Source organism: Scheffersomyces stipitis, chromosome 6 (assembly GCF_000209165.1).
Source record: "Scheffersomyces stipitis CBS 6054 chromosome 6, complete sequence".
NCBI classification, from domain to species: domain Eukaryota; kingdom Fungi; phylum Ascomycota; class Pichiomycetes; order Serinales; family Debaryomycetaceae; genus Scheffersomyces; species Scheffersomyces stipitis.
The window spans coordinates 1,347,425-1,362,893 of NC_009046.1; the positions used below are offsets into that span (position 1 = coordinate 1,347,425).

Genomic DNA, 15,469 nt, shown 5'->3' on the forward strand with positions numbered 1-15,469 from the left:
CACTAACATCCAGTGTTCGATTTTAGACCATATACTTTAGACGGTATAAAGTGAAAATTGTAATAACTACTAGAGTACTATTAGTGCTAGACATGGTTTAGTACAGTAGATTACAACTGGTAGTGGCAATAACATATTGCAATAGTACGTCCCATTGAGTAGCATTGATTATTGGAATATTATAGTATAGCCATTTAGTAGCATTAAGTGAGAAGAAACTATATTGTCCACTTACTTCTAAGCTCTTGTTATATATTACATAGTATACAAATGTCCAGTAAACACACATCACTTCATTTCCAGTTCAGCATCCTCAAACATCTTGAAGATGTTGTTGACCTCATTCTTCATGCTTCTTGTTAACCGCACCAAGTCCTCATCTGACTTATTGTACATCACACAGTTGGCGAACATAAGCATGATGTCTCGCTCCAACTGTTTGACCAGCAAATACTCCGGAGGTTCAACCTTCAGTTTGACCGCTTTCAAGATATTCTTTAAATCCTTAGGCTCCTTGATGACGTCATAGTACTCAGGAGCATCTCTTCTGCTGACTGGATGTAAGAATGGCAGCGAGTACCGGTGGGCCAGTATGCTATCAATTAGATTAACAGCTATATTCTGGAATCTCTTTCTTTGTGCTGTGGCTGTAGGTGAACGAGATCGTTTTCTAGAAGGTGGTTCTTGCTTTGGCTCTAAACTAACTTCTCTAGAAGATATCACTTCAGATTCGCTTTCCTGAGATGTTTCCAGATTCTGTTTAACTTGTTGGGATTCCACATTATCGACTTCTTCAACATCCTCTTCATCTTCTTCGGATACCTTTTCTTTCTCAACTTGCTCGATTTCTTCCTTGTCATCTTCCTGTTCTTCCTCTTCGTCTTCTTCTACACCTTCTTCGTCGTCTTCGTCATCGTCTTCGTCCCCCTCGCCATCATCCTCGGCTTCTTCCTTTTCTTGTTCTTCTACTTCTTTCTTCTCTTCTGCAGCTTCCTGTTCATCTTTTTCTACAACTGCAGTTTCTTCGTAGTTTTCTTGTTCTTTGTTCTCAACTTCCATCTTCTTCTGATCCTCTTGATGGTCTTCTTCTTCCACTTCATCATCATCTTCAGCCACACTTACTTCTTCTTCCTCCTCTTCTATATTAATGTCATTCACTTCATTGTCATCAAGACTCTTCAATTGTGGAGCCTCGATCTTTTCGACTTCTACAACTTCTTCCTTGGAAGCATCAGCTTCTGCTTTGTCTTCTTCATCTTCTTCATCTTCGTCTTCCTCTTCATCCTCTTCTTCACTTTCAGACTCCGAAGATGATTCCTCTTTTTCAACTTCAACGTCCTGTTTTATTTCTTGTGTTGTCTTTTCCGCGTCAGCATGTTCGTTTTCTTCCTCAAGTTCCTTCATATTTTCATCTATTGGGTCGTTTTCTTTAACATCTTCCATCTCTACATCTTCTTTTTCTGCTTCTTTTTCTTCATTATCATCTACCTCTTCATTTGCTTCGTCATTATCATCTTTTTCACCTTCATTTTCTGCTTCATCGTTTTCTGCTTCACTCTGTATTTCTACCTCCTTGACTTCTGCATTCTCCAGCTTATCCAAGCCAGCTTCAGCTCTTTCTTCCAGGACATGGCTGCGAATCTTATCGATGTCGTTGATATACTTTACTAAAAGCGTAGCATAGTTGAGCGTAGCAGTAGCCACGGCTGTTTTTAAGTCAGTTTCAAAGTTGGTAGCTGTGATGATAACTTCTTCAGACGTTATAGAGACGAATTTTCCAAGAGGAACGCAGTTTTTCACTACACTAATCAATAATTCCTTGTCAAAATACGTAGTGTACTTATTGGCAGTAAATCGGGCCTTGTAGGCGGTGGCAAGTTTGTTCAAATCCAGAACGAAATTCTTGAGCTTGATTTTGACAATTGAAATCTCACCATCTCTCCCAAAATGTTTGAGGGCTTGGTTGACAGTGGCCGCCACGAGAATCACCCCGAGATCCTGACCAATACGTTCAGTTCCAGGCATGCGTGTCTGTGATAAAACGGATGGATATGTTTACTTATAGGTAATAAAGGTGTTCAAGTCTGTTTGTAGATTCTGGAGAGTTGAAATTTTCAGAGATTCGCGCTTTTACAATTTAAGAGTAAAGGAAGGATTTCATAGTTACGAATCGTGAAGAGCCTCACCATTAAGAGATTATGGAAAAAGACAGTAGAAAGTTCCAAAGAAAATACAAGCATAGCTAGAATTGTTATTAAGTTCTGAGAATGAAGTTTGTAAAGATTCCTATAGTTAAGACTTCAAAGTTAAGACTTCAAAGGTAAGACTAATAGCTAGAATCGCACTTTGTTTAACAGAGTCAAGAGTCCTACAGTAGTCGTAGAAGAGAATTATAAACTATGAGACATCAAGACTTAATGGCATAAAGCTACAAAGAACCACCAGGAGCATTATAGTGGATAATATTTTATTTAGACTTCATCGAGCTTCCCATAGTAAAGATTCTAGTTCTAGCTTCTGTCGCCTCTCATAGTGAGTTATCATACCTCTCACCTAGTTAATTCTCTAGGCTATTTCATATTCTACGAAGTTATCATTGTTTCATGATGTGCCACTCGTTGCACTCTTGTGCATCATATTGTATCATCTTTCTGGTCATCAGACCTCAGAACTACAAAACTTCCAGAACCTCTCAAATATCTTTTATTGGCTTATATACAACAGGCAGCGCCCTATGAACAGAATAGTAATAAATACACTTGCTGCTACCCAAGCAGCATACGCCGTTCTATCGACTTATTTTTGCATGCTTTGCATCAACATGGCACTAGAAATGTTAGTAAAATTCTCATGCAAAAGTCTCAATTTGATTTGGAATCTGAAATCTGAAATCTGAAATCAAGCTGAACGACCTTTGGACATCGTTGTTGCATCAAGTAGTCTTAAAACACAAGGCTACTGACACTGATCTTCACACTTTCACGATCAATAGATAGTGATAAACTTCAAGTAAATCTAAACATAAATTTAAAGATATGTCTTGATCACTCTCACTCGATGGCTATATGATGATTTCAGATGTTCAATATCAATCTTGAATAGATAATTTGTTACTTACTTTTGTTCCTGGAATCTCTGGCCAACACGTTCAGAATGCTTCAAGAACTTCTCAGAACATTTGGCAATACAACTGGTTTCCTTGGCCGACAAGTTGGCAGAAGTGAAGTCATTGACACAGTCTTCAAAACATCTGGAAACAAGGTTGGAGTACAAGTTCATGAAGTCCTTCATTTGCTTTTGTTCAACAATCTGTTGGAACTCCTGTTGCTCCTTGACATTTAATTGGTCCATCTTTGCTGTAGTGGTCTTAGCTTATAAGAGTTCAATACTGGAACAGAAACTTATTTGCCCTTGATTTCTCCAGACTTAAGTCTTCCTGGAAAATTTGATGTCCTGCAGGCACCAAATTCTTACGTAATGAATGATTCATACGATTGCAAAATTCATGGTTTGCAAGACGGCTTGATCAATGTAAAGCATTTCCGTGACAAATGGAAAATGTCTATAATATGACATGCTTGATACGATCTATGAAATTTGCATAAAAATTTGAAGTAACACCAAAAAATTGTCATGAATCTATTATGTTCTATTCACAAGACACCACATAAATCATCTATATACAACTAACAATGACAGGATTGAGGAACTCTGGGGAATGGTATCACTTCCTTGACGTTTTCCATTCCCGATAAGTATGCTATCAACCGCTCAAATCCCATGCCAAATCCTCCATGAGGTACTGTACCGTTTTCACGGGTAGATAAATACCATTGCATTTCGTCAAGGTTCATATTTCTGTTTTTCATTTCTTCCACAAGATTATTGTAGTTATGCTCTCTCATGGATCCTCCTACGAGCTCGCCTATTTCAGGCAATATCAAGTCGTAGCATGCCACTGTTGGCCTCTGCGGATCGAAGTTCTTGGACTTGGGCATATAGAAGGGCTTCTCGGCAGTAGGGTAATCGGTGATAAATACTGGCGATTTGAAATATTCTCCAGCAAGCCACTTCTCATGAGGAGTCTGGATAGAATCCCCCCACTGCAAGCGATTTTTCAGTCTTCCTTTGTTCATGACTCTGTTAATAATCTCAACTGCCTCGGTATAAGTGATGGATGGCCACAGTGCTTCACTCAAGACAGTATCCCATCTATTCTTCATCAACTCTACATCTTCCTTGTTGAATCGTGAACCAAGAAGATCTACAGCTCCGCCAGAAATACTGCTGTCATTGCAAGACTGCTTCAAAGAGTTGGCAACGTGTCTAATCATATCTTCAGTGAAAGAAGTCAACTGGTTCAAGTCGCCCAAGTAGCATATTTCGGCTTCCAACATCCAGAACTCGCTCAAATGGCGATTGGTATTGGAGTCTTCGGCTCTGAAACAAGGAGTCAAAGTCCATACTCGATTCAACGACAACGCCAACACTTCCAAGTGGAGCTGTGTTGATACCGTCAAATAGGTGGATTTTCCAAAGAAGTGATCTTCAGACAGCAAAGTCGTCTTGTTTCTACTTTCATTGAGCTTAGACAAAGACTCTACAGAAAACTGCTCACCAGCACCCTCACAGTCTGAGCTGGTGATGAGTGGTGGCACTACCTTGGTGAAGCTGTTGCCGTTGAAAAATTCAAACAACAGTGATTCTACAAATGATCTGAAACGAAGCAAGGAAGCCAACGTTGAAGTTCTGTGTCTCAATGTCGGATGGTTTCGCAAGAACTGGTACGACAGCGACTTCTTCTGGATAGGATACTGCTCCGAAACATCTCCAACTACACGAAGGCTATGTGCCACATCTTCAAAATTGTAGACAATCTCATAATCTTGAGTTCCCTGAGACTCTACCCATTTTCCTTGAACCTGAATGCTCTGTCCGACTTTCAATTGTAATTTAGATAGCACTTCTAATGGATTTTTCACTATCACGTTCAAGCTCAAATGGGCTGAGCCGTCCGACAAGTCGATGAACCCGGCACTCTTGCCCTGTCTAATTGACTTGATATGACCCTGAGCTAATATCGTTGAGTCTGGCAGTGGTGGATTAGCTAGTAAGTCCTTGATGGTAGGAGTAAGTGAAGAAAAGTACTTTTGAGAGTGAAAAATCGAACGAAAAATTGGCAAACGCCTGTACTGTCTGGAAGTTTTGAAAAGTTGATTCATGGTCGCATTGGATATAAAGAGAGTGTGGTCTATGGTAGCTGCTTTCTGCCTGTGACGGGTGCAAAGAATGAAAAATTGTGATCGTAGCAGTAGATCAAATATAAGCCGGAGAATGAGACCTCGCTAAATTTACTGGTCCGATAATTATTATAGCGAGCGACACCCCCATAAGGATCCAGAAATATACCCACTATAAGAAGAGAAATCATCTCTGTTTGAAATCACCCAAAATGACTAAAATCCATCGTATATCTTAAATTTGGACATTGACAGCTTTCATATATTTCCATACTGGAAGCTGTCTTTATTTGACATGAATATTCATTTCTTCTTACAACGAATCTCTTTTCACTTTATAATTACTGAACTATTTCCACCACTAATTTCTCGCTATTCTCACTTTTCTCCTGAACTATTTTCTCGCTATCTCTCGTCACTATTTTGACTCATCCACCATGACTACAGCAGTAACTTTTCTCTTGATCTAGTTGCAAATCATAATTCTTCATTTCAAACATTTTCTTCAACTCTCCACAATTGCAGCCAAAACTCTGTCAATTATAGCCAGCTGCCTTTCCTCCCCAATGCATTCTCACCACTCCCACAGTGGAGATTACGTAGCGCATGCTGTGGATTCTCTAGATTCCATTGTACAATTAGCACACTCCCGAGGCTTCACCATATTCTGTCTCACAGAACACATGCCACGATTGGATTCCAAGTTCATCTACCCTGAAGAATACGATCTCAAGTACACTGTGACCGACTTGTCAGACACTTTTGTCCGTTACTTGGCTCACGCTGCCAAGTTGCAACTACATTATAGAAAAACTACCCTCAAGATTCTTGTTGGATACGAAGTAGAAGGCATAAATGAAGCTCATATCGAATATTCCAAACAGGTTATGGAGACAAATAAGAACATCGTCAACATGACCGTAGGATCAGTTCATCACGTCCACGAAATCCCTATCGACTTCGATGTGGAGCTGTGGCTCCAGGCTCGAAATGCTACAACAGAGAAAACTACCAGAGCCTTGTACAGAGACTACTTCTCACTCCAGGGGAAAGTGATAGCGAGACTCCAGCCAACGGTGGTCGGTCATTTCGACTTAATACGATTGTTTCTGCCTCAAAACGAAATCGACCCTTCCACGGGGAAAAAGCTAGAAGACGTAGACATCCAGATTGATTGGCCAGAAGTCTGGAACTTAATCGTAGAAAATATTAAACGGGTCAAAAGTTACGGGGGCCTCTTTGAACTCAACTCTTCTGCTATAAGAAAGGGCTGGAATACGCCATATCCAAAAAAAGACATCGCTGAAGCTATCATTCAATATGGTGGTGCCAGATTCTGCCTTTCGGATGATTCTCATGGGCTTAAACAAGTCGGATTAAATTACCATAAAGTATGGCAATATATCACTGATACTCTCAAATTGGATACTATTTATAGTCTTGACCTTGATGAGAAGAATAATACCATTGTGGTTGCACACCTGGTAGAAATACTCAGCGACTCACAGTTCTGGAACCACTATAAAGAAATATAGACAAATACATACTTAAAAGTTTAATACCTAAATAACTTTGTAACTACATTCTACTCTTCAAATTTATTCTATACATCGTTTATTCATGCCACGTAGTCTGGATACAAACAACAAGATTATTACTTACAGGATTAGTATGATCTACCAAACATACAGTAGGTGATAGCAGGCTTGTCACACTTCACACACTTTTGGCCTGGCTTCAACTCAGGCTGTTCCTTAGGAATACACAACGACTTGGCACCCATGGATGGAGCCTTTTCGTCGACTTCTTCTTCTTCTCCATCGTCCTTGGTGGCAGAAGAGTCCTTGATGTCATCTTCACACTCACTGTCTCCACACCATGGAGAAACAATCACGTTCTTGGAGTTCAATGTAGGAACAAAGTCCTTCCAGTCTTCAACAACAATACGGTGTTCGTTGAAGTCATTTCTAGCCTTTTCCAACAAACCCTTTTGCATCTCTTCCAATATCTCAGGAATGCGCGTTTCCAATTCAGCCAACTTGACAGTGTACTTGGCACCGTTGTCACGTCTAACCACAGTAGCTTGTTCAGAAGACAAGTCCTTTGGTCCAAACTCAATACGCAATGGAACACCCTTCAATTCCCATTCAGCAAACTTCCAACCTGGAGTGTAAATGTCTCTGTAGTCTCCGATAGCTCTAACATCGACAGCCTTCAATCTGGCTTCAATGTCAGCAGCACCGTCGTTGATGGCCTTTCTTTGTTCATCAGTGGTCTTTGAGGTCAAACCAACTGGAATAACAACGGCTTGGGTTTGAGCTACTCTTGGAGGCAAGACCAACCCCTTGTTATCAGAATGGGTCATCACCATCACACCAATAACACGAGTGGATAAACCCCAAGAGTTTTGGAAGGCAAACACTCTTGGCTTATCAGCCCCATCAGGGTTCTCGACCGAGATGTTGAACATCTTGGAGAAGTTAGTTCCCAAGTGGTGCGAAGTAGCACCTTGAATACCTCTTCCAGTGGCAGCAATGAAACCTTCAACGGTAGTGGTGTAATCACCACCAGCAAACTTCTCGTTTTCGGTCTTTTTACCTTTGACAACTGGAACAGCCAATAACTCTTCGTAAATGCGCGCGTACAAGTCGAGAATCTCATCGACCTCCTTAGCAGCTTCTTCCTTAGTCAAATGGGCAGTATGACCCTCCTGCCACAAGAATTCACGGGTTCTCAAGAATGGTTGTGGGTGCTTGAATTCCCATCTAACGACTGAGTTCCATTGGTTCAACTTCAATGGCAAGTCTCTGTGGGAACGGATCCATTTGGAGTAGTATGGGTACATGACGGTTTCGGATGTTGGTCTAATGGCGATGTGTTCGTCCAATTCCGAGTTTCCGGCTCTGGTTACCCAGGCGACTTCGGGAGCAAATCCCTCAATATGGTCCTTTTCCTTTTCCAACACTCTTTGCGAGACAAACATGGGGAAGTAAGAGTTCTGGACGCCCATCTTCTTGATGTGCACATTGAACCAATCCTGGATGGTTTCCCAGACAGCATAGGAATTTGGTCTCAAGATGTAACAACCAGAGACATCGTAGTAGTCCAACATCTCACCTTTAGTGACGACTTGTGAGTACCAAGACGAGAAGTCCTTGGCCTTGTCGACAGTGATACCAATCAACTTGGCGTCTTCCAAAGCAGCATCCTTCTTAGCGTCTTTCTTTGCGGAATTCTTCTTGGACTCTGGCTTTTCAGCAGCAACAGAACCAGAAGCAAGTGCAGCAGCTTCAGCAGCAAAGTCAACAACGACAGTTTCGATACCAGTTGACTTCAAGTATTCGACAGCAGTGGAAGCTTTGAGGGCAGCGGCTCCTGACTCGGTGACAAGTGAAAGAACCAATTCGTCATCGGCGTTGGCAATTTGGGAGTCCAATACGATCTTGATTTTGCCAGCCAACAGCTTGTCCAAGTTAGCGATTGAGACCTCTTTAGGGGAGACCTTGAAGAATTCGACAACCAAGTCTTCTTTGGCCACACGAGGCTCCTTGACAGCAGCAGCTTTGGCGAGAACGTTGGAGGGTGTTTCGGTGGATTGAAGAGCGAAAAGAAGAACTGGCACGGGAACAGCAGTTTTGGCAGTCTTGGGCTTGAAAACGACCGTCTTGGTTTCTACAGCAGACGAGTCGGCCACGGTGGCCAATGACAAGGCAGCCAATGAGGAAGCTAAGGCCATGATAGAGGAAGAGGAATGAAGACTTAATAGTAAGAAAAGATCAAAGAAAAAAGTGAAGGTTGGCTGTGAAAAGTTGATTGAGCTAGAATGAGACGAAATCAAAATGAATTTTTCGCACCGAAAAAAAAGAGATAGCTGGGAGAGAAAATACGCTGAGAGAGAGCCGCTACAGAGAGAGAAAATACTGCAAAATATAGCGAGAACGGAAGTGAGAGTGCTCTGAGTGTATTGGTGTAAGATGGGGATAGATGGTGAATACCAGCAAGAAGCTACAGACATATACTAGCGATAGGCATTGTTGAGTAGAGATTAGGTGTCTTAACGAACTCTTCTTTTTTTACACTGAGAATTTTGTCCGTGTACTTTCTTAGTGGTGGTGTCTACCACAGCACTTGTCCAGCAAAAACCACCCATTATAATCAATTGAATGACTTCATTGAAGATTCATAATCTATTTTCCTTGGCCATTTGAGATACAGAAAGTTCAGAATCGGTTTTTACGATATTCCTCTAATACGCAAATTAGCAGCTCTGGATGAAGAAGCAGTGCCCAGAGCAACAAATTTGCACCCAAATCAGAACATTGAAACTTGTAATCTACCTTCTGCAACTACACCCAATGCAAACAATAGGTCATGCAGTGACAATGCTGGTGAAATATAATCCCAAAAGTCTCACTTTTACGTATTGTTTGAACCATTTGCAATTCTCATTTCAATGCTGAGAGTGAACTACTTCTGGAAGTCTGGACAAGAAAGTTGTTTAGGAAATGACAGTGATGACAAAATACTATATTCAATCACTGTGTGCATTTGATTAATGCCGTAGTAAAGACTACGAATCCAATTGTAGAACTGGTTGGCTTTTCACTGAAGTAGAGCTTCTCTCTTTGGTTTCTCACTTCAGATGCTTTATTGAGCATCCGTGACTTGTATAGCGGTGTCACAGGGTGACTAACCTGACAACAATACTGTATATCCTCTATCTGAACATGTCAAAATGGGTGAAGGGTAATGAGTCACTCGCTTATGGCTTCCAGAACACCAGTTGACTCAATCACGACTAGCAAGTTCTCGCTAAGAAGCCCCTTTTCTGTGTTACCATATTTGATGTTGTTCGCAATCCAATTGAGACACAAGAGAATTCAACAACAAATTACAGATGATGCATTTGTCAACATAGCCATCATCAACGTATAACTGCCAATTCTGACACTGTCATCAAATACTCCATCTCTATCTCGTCTTCACTCTTTATCTCTCTCTCAGTAATCCTCAGAACACTATGACGCATTTTTTTGCACCCCATACAGGAGTGAAAAATTCCAAAATCTTTATCTTCAACATTATTCACATATAAGCCGTTCAATTCCTCTGTACTATATTTCATTTTGGCACCCAACAATCATGTCCAAAGTATATGTTAACGAAAAAGCCGGTACGGACGACTCAGCTGCTGGGTTCGGTACCGAAGAAAAGCCATTTCTCACGCCTGCCTATGCTTCCTACTCCCTGCCAGAAGCCACCATCTACCTCTACAAGCAGGTAGAAGAGTCCGAAGAGTTCGCCTATGTCGAGATTTCTGCCTCTGCTTTAAAAAAGGCCAAGAAAGGTGCTGACGGAATCAAGAAGAAGTTGGAAAAACAGGCCAAAGCAGCCGAAGAACAAGCTAAAAAAGCCGAGGAACAAGCTAAGAAGCTTGCTGAATTGGACTTGATCAAAATCGTTGAAGACGAAAAGTTGCCAGCTGCTAAGAAAATCAAATTGAGAGCCATCCAAGAGAACTTGGAAACAAGAGTTGCCGTCCAAGGTTGGGTTCACCGTTTGAGATTGCAAAAGGGTGTAGCTTTCATAACCTTAAGAGACGGTACTGGCTTCATCCAGGCTGTCTTGTCAGGTGACTTGGCCAAAGCCCGTCAGACTCAGGAATTGACCATTGAGTCCACTGTAGTTATCAAGGGAGTTATTTCCAAGTTGCCTGAGGGCAAGTCTGCACCTGGTGGTGTAGAATTGAAGGCCGATTACTATGAGGTTGTAGGCTTAGCTCCTTCTGGAGACGAATCCTTTACCAACAAAGCTCCGGAAAACTCCGATCCTTCATTATTGTTGGACCAGCGTCATTTAACGTTGAGAGGTGAGACTTTATCAGCTGTAATGAAAGTCAGAGCTTCCTTGTTGAGGGCTATCAGACGTTTTTTCGCTGAGGAAGGTTTGTTGGAAGTAACTCCTCCTTGTATGGTTCAAACCCAAGTAGAAGGTGGATCTACTTTGTTCAAGATGGACTACTATGGCGAGGAAGCATACTTGACCCAGTCATCGCAATTGTATTTGGAAACATGCTTGCCAGCTCTTGGTGACGTATACTGTGTCCAAGAATCTTTCCGTGCCGAAAAGTCCCATACCAGAAGACATCTTTCTGAGTACACCCATATTGAGTCTGAGCTTGCTTTCATAGAATTTGACGACTTGTTGTCACATTTGGAACGTCTCATCACCAAAACAGTACAATACGTACTTGAAGATGAAGTTGCTGGTCCTTTGATCAAGCAGTTGAACCCAGACTTCCAACCTCCAAAGACGCCTTTCTTGAGAATGGAATATATCCATGCTTTAGAATGGTTGAACGAACACGGCATTCCAAACGAAGAAGGTGAAAAGTTCAAGTTTGGTGACGATATCGCTGAAGCTGCTGAACGTAAGATGACTGACACCATCGGAACACCCATCTTGTTGATCCGTTTCCCTGTTGAAATCAAGTCGTTCTACATGCAAAAATGCAAAGACGATCCAAGAGTCACCGAGTCTGTTGATGTATTAATGCCAAACGTCGGTGAAATCACTGGTGGTTCTATGAGAACTTACGACTACGACGAATTGATTGCTGCTATCAAGAGAGAAAAGTTGGACTTAGACTCCTACTACTGGTTCACTGACCAGAGAAAGTACGGTACCTGTCCTCATGGTGGTTATGGATTGGGAACTGAAAGAATTTTAGCTTGGTTGTGTGATAGATTCACAGTTAGAGACTGTTCCTTGTATCCTAGATTCACCGGTAGATGTAAGCCATGAGGTTGAATTGTTATTATTGTTATTGTCATCGTATATAGTTTAACTCAATAAACTTGTAAACTTCCTTAGAGCGCAGAGAACTGTTAGGGGTGCTTGGCTCAAATAATTGTTCTTTGATAAGCAATTTTGTTCATATTATACAAAATGTTTGTACGACTGCCATTATAGTGCTACAGTTCTGCTGTCGTTCCACTATTCCTAGATGTCAATACTGACAAGTCTAATGACTCCATCTAATTCTAGTAATAGTTCTTTTAGTAATTTTGGCCTCTTCTCAAACACGACTTACTCTTCTGGTATTCTTTCAATCATGATTCCAAAACAGCTCATGATCCAGGAACTTTTCGCTCTTTCCAGACTAAGCAGCCTTCATGAAGGCTCCTGGAACGAATAGCAGAGTCCACACAGATAGTGTTTATGCAAGATTGAGGTTGCGGCCAGATTACCGCATTGGTAAACACAGGTTCCATAAAATTAGCCTAACATTGAGGCTCAACGGCAATAGATGGAATAACATGGGCATTTAAACAGTCCATAGCCACGACGTCATTTACTTGTATATTGAAAAGTATTTTCGGTACACCATCCTGACAGAAGTTGGATGAATTTGAGAGAAATGAGACTGTAAGGTTACTGTAGATTGACATCAAAATGGTAGAGCTCAGGTTTTGTTGAATGTGTTACGAAACTGTATTACTGTCAGGTAAGATTATCTATTTTACAATTTTTAGTGCAGAATTTTAAATGAAAAGGCTAACTAATTTTGGGTATTCTAATGGACATAAGTCCATTCATTCAATAGCAGAAATATTTTCATCTTGAGTGTAAATCATTTGAGCTAGAGAAATAGTCTTGTCGTCAAGATTGAAAACAGTGTATGCATGTTTCAAGAAGTCAAGACCAAGTACAGAATAGTCACTGTAGCCCAACTTGAGGATACATGCTGGTGCCCCGGTAGATGGGTTTGTCTTGTCTAGAATTAAATCCTTGAATGGAACTTCAATCATTTTTTTGTTGTCAAAGGTAAGTTGAAGGCTATTTCCATCGTCCTTAAGAGAACAAGGAACTTCGTTTCCTCCAAGAGCTTGTGAATATTGATAACCAGGAGCCGCTTGATCAGCAATGCTCGTGATAATTTGGCTCGGAAAATCGCAATAGGTTGAGCCAGAATCTATCATGAATGGAGCATTAGCGGTGTCAACTACCCCATCTTCTCTCTTTGAGACAACAGGTAAATCCACATTCTCAATTGGTTGGGTGCCATTGTTGCCTGCTAACTGTTTAGCCATTTGAGATAAGGCGCTCATTAGTTGTCTAACTTGTTCGAGCCATGATTCTATGTCCTCAGTAGAGACTGGTTGGTCCTTTTCTCGAGCTTGGGGAGAAACAGTAGAAGCAGCCAACGTAGAAGCAGCAACAGTATATGTTCCAATAGTGATAGTTTTGAGAGTCGTGGGATGAAATTGAAGGGCTGTAGTTGTTGTGAAGTCTGGGGGGAAATCAGCAACGGTATACCCCTCTGCTGCTAAAGAAGTCAAAGGAGAAGGCTCGATGTTTGTTGAAGCTTGAACTACGACAGATTGAAGAGTGGTATCGAAGTCTGGAGGTGAGAGTGCAACGGTGTAGTCCTCGCCAGATATTGACTTAGAAGGAAATGGTATAATAACGGTCGAGGTAGCTGCAGTTATTGTATTAGTAACAGTCTTGATAACGGGAGGTAGGTCAACAACGGTGTGGCCTATACTTGAAGAGGTGGAAAGAGATGGTATGATATTTGTCAAAGTAGCCTGGACCAATGATATCTCTGAGCTCGTGGTTATTGGTTCCAGGGCTGGGACTGATTTTGAAAGAGATACTGGTGCATTCGTTGATGTAGAGATTAACGTAGAAGGGGATGTTGTTTCCACTTCTTCAGTTGGACTAGTTTGTGGGGTATAATAATAAGGAATTGGAGAATCCATTGAAGTCGAAAAAGAAGTTCTTGAAGATAAAGATGGAGACGATAAGGAAGAAGGCAACGATGAAGAAGTGGTCAACTCAATTTCAGAAGCAGAAACAATGGAAGAAACTGAATCGGAGGAAGAAGCGGTTTCTGGAGAAGAAATGATTTGAGCTTCAGATTGAGATTTTGACTCTGTAGACAAGGAGTGTTGAGATGAAACCTCTGAAACACTCTCAATTGTCTCTGTTTGTAATTGAGTCGAGGAAAATGTGGAACCATCAGATGAGAAAGACAAAGAAGACGATGAAACGGAAGATGAAGAAGACAAACTATTCAGCGGGGAGTTTGCAACATCAGAACAGGAATTGTTGAGGCAGACCTTAATAGATGACAAATGTATTTGCATTTTTGAGTATTCACCGTTATTTTGCACAATATTAATTGGAACCAAGTCATCTTGATACTTGGCATTGTCGATTCCTCCAAACAAAATTGAACCAGTGGTAGCATTCTCAGAGTTGATATAGAGAGAATATGCAACCTTATTTATGAGGCCCTCCGTTTTGAGTGAAGAAGGGATATTGGTGTATTTGTTGGCAGTTGCTTCATTTGCCTCGAAGCCAATGCCGAAAACACCGAAAGTGTCATTGCTTTGGTTTGCTACGGCAAAAGTTCCTGTGCTCAACACCATTCCATCGCCAAAGTCGATCTTGTCCTGACCATAGTAGCCTTGGGCAGTGGTGTTATCTGCGTATTTAATAGAAAAAACCTGTTGATTGGTCGTCCACGAGGTCGAGTTCTGTTCATCAAAAGTTCCATATTGGTTACAGTCGTTGGGTCCACCATTGACTTGGCAATCTTCATTGTCTGCACCAACAACCCAAAGATCGGAAGACCCTGTGTCTAGCAATACCTCAACACTGTCACCATTACTTCCAATATTGAGGTTAACCGAATAGAATGTGGCTCTCAGGGTCAAGTCCACATCGACAGTGTCCTGAACGTCTTTCATCTGAACATCTTCACCCGGATCAACTTGTTCTTTGTTAATAATGGGTGAAGTACGAACACCAGCTCCTTTCTTAACGTCAAAGGGTACTTTAATGAAACCACCATTACCTGCAATGACAAATAATGGATATGAGAGAAAGAGTAAACTGTTGATGTACTTCATTGGTATAAGCGAATGAATAATGAACTACTATACAGATGTTGGCATCTTGTACATTTTCTTTTATGGCGAAGAACACTAGAGTATTTATACAGATTAACATGTTTCTGTAAGGCACAGCCAAATTATAATTGTTTACATTCTAAAGATGTTTCAACTTGGTTATTGTGATCATGCCATCCAAATAATGGAAAGAAGCTCTTTGGATCAATGGATTCTGTTGCGAAACAGGTGCAAAAATGCAGCACACAAATACGCGCTTCGCGCATATTGAGCCTCACTCAGCGCATAGAACAGATGTCAAAACACCTG

General features: G+C 41.2%; 7 protein-coding genes across 7 annotated transcripts; 2 read left to right on the forward strand and 5 right to left on the reverse strand. All coding sequences in view use genetic code 12, as the record gives it.

The window, feature by feature from the left end:
• Positions 1-288: 288 nt before the first annotated feature.
• On the reverse strand, positions 289-2,025 carry PICST_33064 (ubiquitin--protein ligase; the record flags this gene model as incomplete). Its single annotated transcript, XM_001385916.1, has 1 exon — positions 289-2,025. The coding sequence occupies one exon, from the start codon at positions 2,023-2,025 to the stop codon at positions 289-291; it is 1,737 nt and encodes a 578-aa protein (XP_001385953.2).
• Positions 2,026-3,114: 1,089 nt separating this feature from the next.
• PICST_48982 (predicted protein) lies at positions 3,115-3,351 on the reverse strand (the record flags this gene model as incomplete). The annotated part of the gene is made up of 1 exon (XM_001385917.1): positions 3,115-3,351. The coding sequence occupies one exon, from the start codon at positions 3,349-3,351 to the stop codon at positions 3,115-3,117; it is 237 nt and encodes a 78-aa protein (XP_001385954.1).
• A 269-nt stretch (positions 3,352-3,620) lies between these two features.
• Positions 3,621-5,222, reverse strand: SYN4 (asparaginyl-tRNA synthetase; the record flags this gene model as incomplete). Its single annotated transcript, XM_001385918.1, has 1 exon — positions 3,621-5,222. The coding sequence occupies one exon, from the start codon at positions 5,220-5,222 to the stop codon at positions 3,687-3,689; it is 1,536 nt and encodes a 511-aa protein (XP_001385955.2).
• Positions 5,223-5,806: 584 nt separating this feature from the next.
• HIS9 (histidinolphosphatase) lies at positions 5,807-6,775 on the forward strand (the record flags this gene model as incomplete). The annotated part of the gene is made up of 1 exon (XM_001385574.1): positions 5,807-6,775. One exon carries the CDS (start codon positions 5,807-5,809, stop codon positions 6,773-6,775), a length of 969 nt encoding a protein of 322 aa, XP_001385611.2.
• Positions 6,776-6,840: 65 nt separating this feature from the next.
• YHI0 (proline-tRNA ligase) lies at positions 6,841-8,976 on the reverse strand (the record flags this gene model as incomplete). Its single annotated transcript, XM_001385919.1, has 2 exons — positions 6,841-8,484; positions 8,506-8,976. 2 exons carry the CDS (start codon positions 8,974-8,976, stop codon positions 6,907-6,909), a joined length of 2,049 nt encoding a protein of 682 aa, XP_001385956.2.
• A 1,406-nt stretch (positions 8,977-10,382) lies between these two features.
• Positions 10,383-12,044, forward strand: SYN3 (Asparaginyl-tRNA synthetase, cytoplasmic (Asparagine--tRNA ligase) (AsnRS); the record flags this gene model as incomplete). The annotated part of the gene is made up of 1 exon (XM_001385575.1): positions 10,383-12,044. The coding sequence occupies one exon, from the start codon at positions 10,383-10,385 to the stop codon at positions 12,042-12,044; it is 1,662 nt and encodes a 553-aa protein (XP_001385612.2).
• Positions 12,045-12,835: 791 nt separating this feature from the next.
• Positions 12,836-15,160, reverse strand: PICST_62133 (predicted protein; the record flags this gene model as incomplete). Its single annotated transcript, XM_001385920.1, has 3 exons — positions 12,836-13,257; positions 14,263-14,998; positions 15,023-15,160. The coding sequence occupies 3 exons, from the start codon at positions 15,158-15,160 to the stop codon at positions 12,836-12,838; spliced, it is 1,296 nt and encodes a 431-aa protein (XP_001385957.2).
• Positions 15,161-15,469: the final 309 nt, after the last annotated feature.